The sequence below is a fragment of the Lasioglossum baleicum genome, chromosome 11 (assembly GCF_051020765.1).
Source record: "Lasioglossum baleicum chromosome 11, iyLasBale1, whole genome shotgun sequence".
NCBI lineage: Eukaryota > Metazoa > Arthropoda > Insecta > Hymenoptera > Halictidae > Lasioglossum > Lasioglossum baleicum.
Window position 1 is genome coordinate 10,830,574 of NC_134939.1, and position 12,419 is coordinate 10,842,992.

At 43.3% G+C, this 12,419-nt stretch overlaps 1 protein-coding gene across 8 annotated transcripts in view; it reads left to right on the top strand.

The window, feature by feature from the left end:
- Positions 1-10,767, top strand: part of LOC143213267 (uncharacterized) — a 516,895-nt gene extending 506,128 nt beyond the window's left edge. For 7 of the 8 annotated variants that reach the window (XM_076432949.1, XM_076432950.1, XM_076432951.1 and 4 more), the window contains 6 exons: positions 1,024-2,551; positions 2,786-2,889; positions 2,980-3,360; positions 3,633-3,716; positions 4,772-4,938; positions 6,098-10,767. In XM_076432949.1, coding sequence (XP_076289064.1) covers positions 1,024-2,551; positions 2,786-2,889; positions 2,980-3,360; positions 3,633-3,716; positions 4,772-4,938; positions 6,098-6,461 — 2,628 coding nt within the window. In that variant the 3' untranslated portion in view covers positions 6,462-10,767. The remainder of the gene's footprint in view (positions 1-1,023; positions 2,552-2,785; positions 2,890-2,979; positions 3,361-3,632; positions 3,717-4,771; positions 4,939-6,097) is intronic. The other variant, XM_076432956.1, reaches the window with a different exon arrangement.
- The last annotated feature ends 1,652 nt before the right edge of the window (positions 10,768-12,419 follow it).

Consider the following 12,419-nt stretch of genomic DNA (forward strand, 5'->3'; position numbering starts at 1 on the left):
ACTTCATCCAAGGTAAAGTATTGTATTATTTTCTACTTCTTCGCTGAAACAGTGGCTAAATGAAATCGTAAAAGTGTAAAGGGGTCATCAGGTATTCTAAAAGTGGTTCCTTCAGACTACCACCCAAGAATTAATGTAGAGGCTCGTTGAAAGGTCGGTGTACATGAAAAACACGTGGATAACGAAGGGGTCCAGAAGGAGGCTGGTGCATTCGTATTCTCGACGGGCATGTTAAGACACAATATCCCCTAGGATCCTTTGACAGCCTAATACCCGGAGTCTTATTATTCGTTCCACGTCGTAGCGCTGAAAACGCTTTAGTTTCAATTACGTCACGATCGGCGCAGCCGGGCCTCCTCGACGCAGAAATTTAATAAGACGAATTATCTAAGTAGCTGGCGCCGACTGCACCAACGATGCTTGCAATACCGCTTTGTGCCATTTGAAAAGGCTCCTACCTAGCTCCGACCTATCTACTGACAGATATCTCGCATCCCTCGGCTCTGAACCTCTCGTCCTCGAGTAGTCTCGTTAATGTCTGACCTACGGATACTAGAGATTCCACCCTAATGCCTGCATCTCATGCCCCGGGGCCCTTGAAACGCCTCCGTCCCGTGAACTTTTCAGGATTATCCGACCGCCTCTCTCTCTCTCCCTTCACAAATTCAATTTTTATGGTACCGAGTCGCTCGTGAATTAATATAATCCCGTGGAATTTAAAACTCGGGGGCGAGTCGCGAACGGAATTTTCATGCGGATGGGAGATTTTGACGAATGCGGGCCGAACGTGCCAACCAGAAAAATAGTAATCTACGGATTATTCGTAAAGTGTGTTCATGGGAAGTCCATACTGAGCTCTAGTTTATTTAAAAATTTTCATGCAATCGTCAAATTATCAAATTCATCATATTTCTCGGCCTTTATCTATCGGAAGCCTATTAATAGGATTTTCAGCTGGCACAGCTCTCTCGCATGGGCAAATATAAGCAGCAAATCCAGATCCACTGACAAGAGGCTGTTCAGTTTCAGACGACCAGCCTGCTTCAGGAGCAGCCAACGGAACAGCTGCAGGACATCACGCTGGAGGATCGATACCCGACGCAGCACACGGTCAACCCTGATCTTCAGGCCCTGGTGAACTCGCCGTTGCCCGACTCGTTAGCGGAGTTCAGTACTTACGGTGCACAATACACGGAAAGTCCTCACACGCTGCCGACGCAATCTCCTTTGCCATCGCCATTGACCAGACACGACAGTCCAAGCTTTACATATCCAACGCCGCCCGCGAGTCAGGAGGGTCTGCTGACCGGTAGCCTGCCACTGTTAAGTCCGCAGGAGGATCCTGAGAGCGTGAGACAGGTCTCGTCGCCTCTGTCCGCGGCTTTTTACACGTCAACGATGTCCTCGGCAGCGGCAGTGGAAGAGGCACTGAGCGAAGTGTTGCCAGGCGAATCTGACGCGGACGCGGACCTGTACGGGTCCGGATCCCCTAACCCTCACTCTCCACTGCCAAGCCCGTTGTCAGCGACCCCGGCACCATCACCACTATCCTCTTTACCACCGTCCTCGGTGTCCTCGCCAGGACCCGTGTCGTTCACCGGCACGAGTTTCCCGGTGTCGCCTCATCACGCTCTGCAGAGCCAAATGATGCCCAACTCGGAGGACCCATTGCTCTCATCGACCCCGAAGGACTTCACCACGGCCAGTCGCAGGCGGTTCGAGTTCCAGTCGTACAAATTCATCACCAGCCAGAACCTGGTCGACTTCGGCCTCGGGAACGGCAGCCTGGCCGGCATCGTGGTCGACAACAACGGCGAGTTCAAGCTCATACAAACCGCCGGCCTGCAGAAGACGAACGTGTTGGTGCAGACCGGTTCACTCAGCCCGGCTCTAGCCTTCAAGAAGGAGGTGCGCCTGGCGACGCCCAAGGTCGAACCTGTCACCGTCAACATCGGCCTAAATGTCCAGACTAATCATCAGTACAACGTCGGACAGTTCAACCAGCAGCAGGTCGTCAACCCGGCCAAGTTCCTCATACAGACCAACTCGGCGAAGAACAACAACCTGAGGCAGAAGACGTTCAGTGGGAATCTACCGGTCCCGATCGAGCAGATCAAAGAGGAGCTGCTGGATGATGATGTATTCCTTAATCCTAGCAGCATACCAACTGGAAGTCCTGTACGACACTGTAGGAAAAGACCAAGAATGGACGGCAGTATCTATGCTACCTCCTCGCATTCGTACCCGTCGAGGTTGAGGAAGGCCTGCGATAGACACTGGGATAGTAGCTACACCCCACCACCTATTTTGGACCCCTCTCGACCTGGACCTGGACTTTATGCTAGGCTGCATCAGTTCGAGAGAGATTCTGACTTCAGTTCGGATGATTCCCAAGGAAACGATGGACCACCGCCGAGGATCAACATCGGGACTAGGTATCAGGCTACCATACCACCTGTCGGCAGCGATGGGGATAGAGGAAAGGGCGAGCCCGAGGCCGATCATCTGCTGTGGGACCCTGGTATAAATAGTGTGCTGACTGACAGTGAACGTAAGTTTGCTTTTGGGAATGGATATTTAATGGTTCTTCTTGAATCTTCTGGGGAGGTTGATTCTAGTTGATGTATCGATTGTTTTCGATCAATTGATCAGGACTAGACAATTTGTGTGAAGAGGAACAGCTTACAATTTAGTTATTATGACTTGTTAGATCGATGAAGTGAACATTAACTTAGAGGTTTTTGTTTATTCTCAGTGGATTTGAACGAAACATTGTGTTTTTCAGTCGAGATGTATCTGCAATTTGCGTGCTGCGCAGCGGTACCAGGTGGAGGGAGAAATAAAGAGTACGCGCTTCATTTGCTGCACATGTGTAGAGGAAACATTCATGTAGGTTCATTAAAAATTTTTGTAAAATTCTTTTCCTTGATAGGACAATAATTACAAAGTACTAATAATGTAATTATTGCGTGATTACAGGAAGCGATGTTGAAGCTGATGAGACCAACACCGATATTGCCAGCAGGGCACCCGCTCTTAAATTACGAGTGCCATGAATCTGACCGATGGACATCGCAAGAGATGGACGCGTTCTACCAAGGCCTGCTGAAATACAACAAGGACTTCTCTGCGATCTCGCGGGACGTGGGTGGCAAGTCCGCGAAACAGTGCGTGCAATTCTACTATCTATGGAAGAGACTCTGCCCGGACGAATACAAGAGACTGCGTGTCCGCCATGGAAAACCAAAGATTAAGACAGAGAACCGAGATTGCAAGGACACGAGGGAACTTCGCGATGCCATTGCATCGGTCACAGAGATGGACTTCAGCGATGACAAATCGATCCTCCATCGTACTCTGGTGAGTCTACTGATAGTTTGAGTCCTTGTTATTAGATTGTGAATTTTATGTAGTCATGTAAAATAAAAATTAGTATGCTATGTCCAACTTTTTAAAATCTTTAGATAAAGACATTTTTATCTAGCTCCTAGTAATTTCCTTAAAATCCACAATCTAAATGTTTTACCTCTTTAGATGCAGCGCCAGTAATATGAATTTTTGTTATTTCTGATAAAAGTGATTTGTGAATATTATTTTGTATTTCATTTGTATTCACGTGTGTTTCTGCTCAGTTGCAGACAAACGAGAGAGAAAATTCGGCAACTCTGACCACCAGCGACGGCGAGCTGAGATTATTCGCGTATGACTGCCCTGATGTGAGTACCGTTGTTTCCGGCTCCTTTTACATTTTATTCGAAACAAGCTTTACATATATACAACGAGTCGAATTAATCGAGGCGATAACGATACTGTGTTTTTTTGACTATCGAACGGCGAATTAACACTTTCGTTGGTTGCTTAAACGTAACATAATGTAATCGCTTCCCGACTAGAAATGTACATTAATATTATAACATTCTAATACTTTCCGAACGAAAGCATAGACCGATTAAGTGTTATCTTTTTAGATGATTGTCGAGAACTACTCGATCACTTGTCTGTATTTTCCATCGAACATATATATTTGAACTGCTGACCGATGAATGCCGAGTACGAAGCCGCTAACCAAATTATTTAATTATACCATCACTGGTCAAATGAGATGGAACTTGGATTCGTAGTCGGTGTACACCACTGCTCGGAAGTCTGGGATCATATCGAGTCTCTCTTGAATTTCTTATTCATTCACTCGAATGTATAAAACATTGTTCTTTTAAAGAAACACTACCATGAGTCAATCTTATTAGCATACACATGAGAATCGTAATTTATGATATATTAAAACATTGTGACAAAATAAATGGAGACATAATGATGTGAAGAGCAAAGATACAGTAGAGGGGGTTGTTTAAATCAATTTGTTAGTGAATCTTGCAAATTGAATGTTTAAGAGTGACTTTTCAAATCAATAAATAAGTAAAAGACATAAATGGAGAAACACCGAGAAAAGTCTAGTAACGATTAATAATAGTTGAAGTGAAGTTGCTTCACGGAATTCCATCGCGAAAAACGAATGATCCCAGATTCGCTGGCACCGAATCGCGCGTGCACCGCGTCCAAGACCACTATATACATGCGTACATACGTGTGAACGTTTAAGTGTCGCATGGTGATTTGTTGTTGACCTGTCGTTTCTTCACGCTTCTCTATTCCACGACGGACCGAGTCGTGTTGTGCGTTATGCGTGACCACTGGCGTTTTTTACTTATCTGTCGTCGTTGTTGTTTGTTTGTGTTGTTTATTTTTGCTTTGTGTTTCTTTGTGTTGTCAGAGCTTTAGCGGAAGTGTAACAGTAACGATGGCCGGGAGCACCCAAACCGCCCAAACCGGCAATACCGGCCACGCCACAGTCAACACCAACTCACAAACTCACACTAGTTCTGAGCAACAACTACCCGTGCCCACCCCACTTCACTACCCCTGCAAGATTTGCGGGAAGTAAGTCTCCAATCTCTAATCTAAATTATCCATTCGATTAAAAAAAATAAAAGAAACACACACAAATGATGACTGGCCACTGACACAACGTGCTCCCTGTTCAAAATGATGGCACGAGCGGCAAGTATTCGGCGCAAACACCATAATAGATACATACATACATATCCCCAGCTTCTAGAGAGGAAAAGAATATCCCTGTACACGATCTCGGGCTACGTAGAACAACTGAGTCCGCCATTCACGTATTCTAATTGTTAATAAATATCAGGATCAGTCTTTGTCACTGTTGTCCCTTTGAATCAACAGCTTAACTGTACATACGTTATCTCATGGCTAATAACTTAGCTAGAGAAAGAGAAATTCGTTAAAGTTAAAGATATTTATTAACACATTGTACTATAATACAACCGCTACAGAATGACTCATAGCGACGCTTGCATCCTACTTGCTGCTGTTTCACAATAACATGGCTTCTTAATCGTTCTTAACACGATAATCAGAATATACTAAATAATTCTAGCAGCAAATTGGATAGAGTTTAGAACTGATCACACCACACCGTACATTATAGATGTTTATTCCTTATTTTGCATCATTCAGGTTCAGATAATTGTGTCAGTGTGATATATTTTTTCTTCTACACGTCGAGCATTAGCATTCAGATCATTACTATCGCAATTTCCATTGATATATTGTTGTCACAGTATTCTAAAGAACTCTCAAGTAGCACCACCTCTGAAAGAAACCTATATTCTGTAGTGTAACATAAAACAATTTTTCCGGCTGTCTAAACCACTTCTTTTTCAAGAAACAATTCAACCAATCTCATAGGACCGACATTTTTATCATACGCATGATCTGTCACTATTAGCTCAATGTTCATATCCAACATCATCGAACATCTCCAAACCAACAGAAACAAATCCACTGACTCTTCAGACTCAAACGCAAACGAATCATGTCAAACACACCCAAATCATCTCACAACAACCGAAAACACAAAATCGCCTATCATACACATCATCAGCTCCCCAACTACAGTGTCCCAACTGTATACAGCCGCATACACTGTATGTAGCCGTTGCAGAGCATCGTTGCAACCCAATGCATCCCGGACGACAATCACCAATCTAACGAGACGGTTCGATGTGCCTTTCAGAGTTTTCAACAAAGTGAAAAGCAGAAGCGCGCACATGAAATCTCACAGGCCGGTGCCATCGCCCGATTCAACGGGTCAGGACTCTAAACGACCTACGCAGCAGCAACAACAGCAGCAGCAAGCAAGGTCGCAGCAGTCGAACCAACAGCAACAGCAACAACAACAACAGCAGCAGCAGCAGCAGCTACAACAACAGAGACAACAGCAGCAACAGCAACAACAATTGCAGCAGCAATCGAACAGCGTTTCACCGCAGACCCCAGACTTCAGCAATCAGCAGCCACTGCCTCCCAGCAACGGCGACACCGGCGCTCAGAGCACGGCGCATTTATGGCACAACCCAACGCGGCTCAGGCCACCATAGGACGAGGCTGAACCGGTTAAACTTAAGTTACCTTAACGAAGGCTGTAACGGTACGATGTAGGGAAAAGACGAATTACCAAGGTCGCGTGAACTATATAGGCAGGTACTTATACAACCGCGACGTCAGAGAGATTAGAGGATCGTCGGTGCCACACGATGAATCGCGTGGACGGCTTTTGTCTCCGGCATCGGAGTCGGTAATGAAAGAGCCGAACGACTTCCACGATAGATAGTTCCAAAACGAGAATACCTCTTCTAACGCGCTATGGACCTGAACGAAGCGAGAGACCCCGCGATAGTTCTTTGCCAGGCCAGCCATACTAAGTTTACCTAATAGCAACGTGCACAACTACCAGAGAAGAGCGAGCACCTCTGTCGCCGTGGACCGTGGCGACGCTGATGACAAAACAAGTCTCTCATCTTCTCGAAACGAGACCTTGGCGAGAGACGGTGCTCTTCGTGTTCAACAGTCGTCCAACAAGTGGACGATCTGTTCAGCGAGGAGACAGGGTACCGGAAGTCCCCAGAGACCCGCCATGCAACGGACATGATCATGCACAGTCGAACGTATGCACAACCCACCAATCCGTTTTCCAAACCGAGGAGAACATGTCCGTCGACGAACGAACGGCCTAGAAGAGCGACGACAAGCAGGATCAGGCGAAGAGGGTTTAAAAGTTAGGGTACGCGACATGACAGCGGGGGCTATGATTAGGCGAGAGGAGGATCCCTCCCACGACGAGTGTGCTGTATTGTAATCGCGGTTTTCGATGTACCTAATTGCTATTCGCACGCGAGATGTTCCCAGATTGTGCCACAAGACATTTTACTGTTACCTGTTGCCTCTTTGATCATTCTTTCATTTGTTTTCGAATTGCTCTTTATTCTTCATTTTATTTTTCCTTCTCGTTTTAATTGATTTATTATTTCGTCGGATCAGCTTGCAAGTTGTACACCGTTCAACGATTGGTTTATTTCAGGGCGCTCAAGTATTTTCATGAGAACGGTGTATCAGTTTGCAGGTTGATCGGATTCTATGAGATACGACTTGTTGCACGTTCGCTCTAGTTCTACTTAGTTTAATTATCAATTTAGAGTATCGAAGTCTCGACGAGCACGCGGTCCTCGTCGGCAGAGACGTTCGTAGATTTGTTGAACCTCCCCGATTTTTGTTACCTCTGTTACTTAATATATATTATTAACTATATTCGTCTAAATAAAAAAAATTTTAATATATATATATATATTATATATATACACACATTATACATATGTATAAACAGATCAATGTAATTGAAAAGAAATGATTCGTAGCTTAGGGTGAAAATTAGCTCTCTAGGAATGGAGACAAGTTGTTCAAGTTTCACTTCGGTGACCAGCCGGACCGATTCCGTCGACCACGGAATGTAACATAAACGATTATACATACAGCCATGAGTACATTGTATACATAACCAAGAAGACAGACACGTGTGGTAGGGAGAGAAAGAGAGAGAGTGAGAGAATGAAAGGGAAACAGAGAGAAAGGAGAAATCGTTTATTAAAAGAGGATAAAATATTATTCGCCATAACGAATCATTAGAACACGGCTCTATATGTACATAATGGGTGTACATGTTTGTACATATTTAACATCAGTGTCTGTATGTACAATTAAAAGTGAATTTTAACGCAAAACACGTAGGCTAGGTTTTAGGTTGTTTTAGGAGGGATCTATATAGAAATAAAATATATATACTTGGCTTGATTTTCTACCTTACTAGGGACTACTATGGCGACACTCTTGGAAGATCAATGGCGGACCGCGAGAACAATGTTCGATCCATTAGATTCCGATAAGAGGCAACGACGTTCCTGCATGTAAGGTGCCTTGAACGATTTCTGTTCATTGGAAACTTTCATTCACCAAATTTTTCACTTGCCACTTCTCTCTTTGCGTTCGTTCCAATCTGCGAGAAAGAAACATGGTTCCGAAACGATTTTTGTTATTCGAACGTAATCAAAATATTCTAAAGAGTATTATTTTGTTGTATTATTTGAAATGTTGCGAATCAATAAATTAGAATTTTCATTTCACCTTCCGACTCGTCGATCCGGATTGTCGTTCAAGCGTCTCGTCAGCCGTAGCTGCTCTGACTCTACCTTAAAACTATTGTTACTGTTAACACTCTTCTTCTTATTAACTTTTACCTAATTAAAGGGAAAAAAGGAATAAATTGCGAATATACATTTTAACTTTTTAAACTTTTCACGTGTAAAACGCAAGCGACTGAGGATGCTTTAAAGATTTAAAAGAAAAAAAACGAAAAGAAATCTGCCAAGTTTTAACGAGAGAATACAAAGAAAACATGTAAGGATGGCTTTAAATCTTCCACTTGTTTTTAGTCTGCGAGATAAAGACTACGTTCGCGAGCGAGTGTCTGCGGTGTCCGCGAACAGAAACGAAAACGACGAGCGAAACGATAAGGAGAAAACGATAGTGAAAGAGAAAAACACGAGAACACTACCCTTTTCTTGGCTGTTCAAGGCGATCTGTTGGATTCTCAACGCGAATCATCTGTCTTTGTGTGTGTGTGTGTGTGCGTGTGTCTTTGTGTTTCGAACGTTTCACGAACTCTCCCCATTCGCCTCTACCCTTCCGTCTCTTGCAAACAAAAAACAAACAAATTGTAACGCGCGACCTTTTTAAGCAACAAACGTTCCGGCCACGCATGATTTATCGAACTGATCTATTCAGAGTACGATCAACGGCACTGTTCTACTAGTATGAAAATTCAGACGCGACGCACAGGTGAGATGACAACTTTGTTTCGCATATACCACGAACGAAACGAAATTCTTTGGTGAAATAACGGAAAAAAAAGAAAAAATTCGATTGCGTTGAAATTACTGATTGCAAAATCGAGTCAGTTCTTCCGAAAATTCGTGACGTTTGGTGCACAGGTTGTAACGATTGCGTTGTTTTACAAATGAATCTTGTAATAGGTACCATGGAAATACTTCTTTGTGACCAAAGACGAGAATATCGGTCTTGTGAAAACAACGAGCGATGGCCACCGGCAGTCTGTCGGCAGCGCGGATTCCCCTAGAAATCTATATTAACTATAAAATAAGATCCTAGACGGTCGAGTCTTAAAAATAAGTTCATTTAAGGAACGAAACTGTTATATGTGGCCCGGGCACGGGTGCGGCGTGAGTTGACGAGATGCAACAAAATTAGCAGACATATCATTTAAGACAATACATCTTGTTACAGAAACTAAGTTTCTACTAATATAATTATTATTGTATGTAATCGTAATCAGACTTAGAGATTCGAGGAAAACGGCGTAGTTAGTGGTAACGTGGGAAAACAAAACGCGAGCGAGGAAGTCGTGGATCAGATCCAAAGAATCATTGCAATCATCCAATACTTTCTATTGAATCCTTTAAAACAACAACACTTTCAAAAAGAATATTTCACATTGTGTTAAATGAACTATTTCTTTGAAAGAGTAGAAAAGAAAATGATATTTATAATGGTAAATTTCGTTTCGACAAAGAGATTGTTTATTGTCTAGTATTCTGTGAAAATGTGCTACAAGGTAGTTAAACAGTGTAACGCATATTTTGGATCTGCATCAACGCGAACGAATCGAAAATGGCGTCGGTGGCCGGAAGCTCAACACTTAGGGAAAAGGTATGACAAAAACGAAGCAATGAAACAGTAACGAAGATATGCATGAATTGTACAAACGAGTCCCTCCACGTCACAGAAAAGAGTATATCTGTATGGAGAGTATATATATAACGAGAAAAAAATGATAAATATGTGATGTATTTAAATGGTATGTGGTATATGGTATTACGTATTTGTACATAGGCGGACCCGTGCCATCAACTAGTGAGTTGTACCGATATTGTACTGCCATTTGACCGAGTGACAACATCGTGTGCATGGTGATGAACAATCGAACGGTGTGTACGTTCACCACAGTACAACTTTCTTTTTGTTTACGTCCAGTTATTTTTTTGTTTCGCGTCGATGTCAATCCTTTCGACAGCGTTGGACGATTGTTGTTCCCGCGTGCTTTACGTTTGTGCCAGAAACGTTCATTTCCACTCATCGTTCAGTTTCGAGCGGCACGCATGAATGTTAGTCTAGGCAACTTTATTTATCTCACTGTTCAAACGTGTACTTCAGTCCTCCCTCGAGAAATACACACTTTTCTTTAAACTTATTATCCAGAGAAGATTGCACACAACCGATTTGTTTTCGTTTCCGTGTTCGCCACCGGATCGAGAGAGAGAGAGAGAGAGAGAGAGAGAGAAAAGAACGCGAAACTATATGGGGATATATTGGTACAACTCGGTGAAGAAAGTGTAGCGTGGTTATACACCTGAGGAATGTGCTCAAAATACTGTATTAAAGAGAAAAAAAGTCTACTAAATGATCATCAAAAACGTTTAAAAAAAGCGCGAGGAACCGAACCTCGGCGGCTCGAGGTAAAAGGAGTAAGAAAAAAAAAAGTGAAAAGTTATTACGAATTATTGATATCGTAATCTATTGTCCTCTTACCTATTACCTACTTTAATGTCTATCTCTATACGCCAGCATGGTTCTTTATACTCTTCTATTTGATGTTATACTATTCTCTATTAACTTTTACTACGAGAACGAAACAGGATAAAGAGAAAATAACAAATTGTATTGTTAATAGTGTTTTTAAATAAATATCGAAGTATTGGTCAGCTGTAGGGATAGCCACGGTTGCGTGATGTCGCGTTTCACATGAGAACTGACCGCGAGAAACGTTCACACCAGGAATCAACAAAAGAATCAATGTCGGCCACTCGTTCAAAGGATTTGGCAAAATACAGGAACCGCGTTACCACATGATCTTGTTCGTACAAAACACACACACACACACAACACTTTTTGGAACCATCGCGTCCCTGTTCTCTGTGTCCGCTGGTTCGTCGCGTGTGTTTTTCTGGATAGCACAACCCCTCCGAGTCTAATCGGACGAACCAGACCCTCTAAATGTCCTTTTTCTCTGAAGTATCCCTCGATTTCTCGTTACCCGTTTCGCTGCTGGGATCCGTCGGGGCATGCAGTCTAAGAGTATTCATGTGAACACGAACATTTTCTATCGCACGGTTCATCGCAATAATTACGATAGAGTGAAAGGGAGGAATGCGTGCTCGGTAGCAATATCGGTGGGACACACCCTGTCCCCACTGTCGTTGTTTTTTCCACTTCTCTGCTCAACTAGTTCTTACCTGTATAAGCGTAGCAGTACATTAGTGTTCCTCGTCACGTGGTAGAGTCACTCGAAACCCGTTCTGGTTCTAATTGTCTTTGCTCAAAGCGGAGGAATCCCGGTTCCGGAAATGAAAAAAGACGGCAAGTCAGACGAGCCTCTCGTTACCCCGAAACTAAAAGAAAAAGATAACGAAAGAAAAGAAAAGAAAAGAGAATAACTAATGAGACGCGCAACGATATCGCTCAAAAAATCGGTGCCATAAGCAATATGGACAATATACTATTACTCGTGTTAGATACGTGAGTGCGCTAACTACAGCTGGCCGAGGGAGGGTCCTTGGGGGACCCTGAAGAGGATCCGTCTCGTAGTTGCCTCTCGAAGATCCAAACAATCCATTTTTTTGACACTTGGCTCGTAGAACGCAACTCCCTTTTCTGATAGACAAACGTTCGACTCCTATGCTTTCTGAACGCTCAGAAAAGTTTCGAAGAATCTTGTACAGAAATCTTCTTGTGAAGATCACCTGAGTTCTAAATACACGGTAGACATCGAGGGTGAAGATTATGCATTTTTCTAGCGTATAGGAACGTATAGAACTAATTTTCAACTGTATATTGATTTCACTGTGTACCTTAGATACGTGTAGGCCTCGCAGCCAAAAGGTCAATGTGCGCTATCCACTTCCGCTGGGTCTTCGAAAAGACAGGGATCT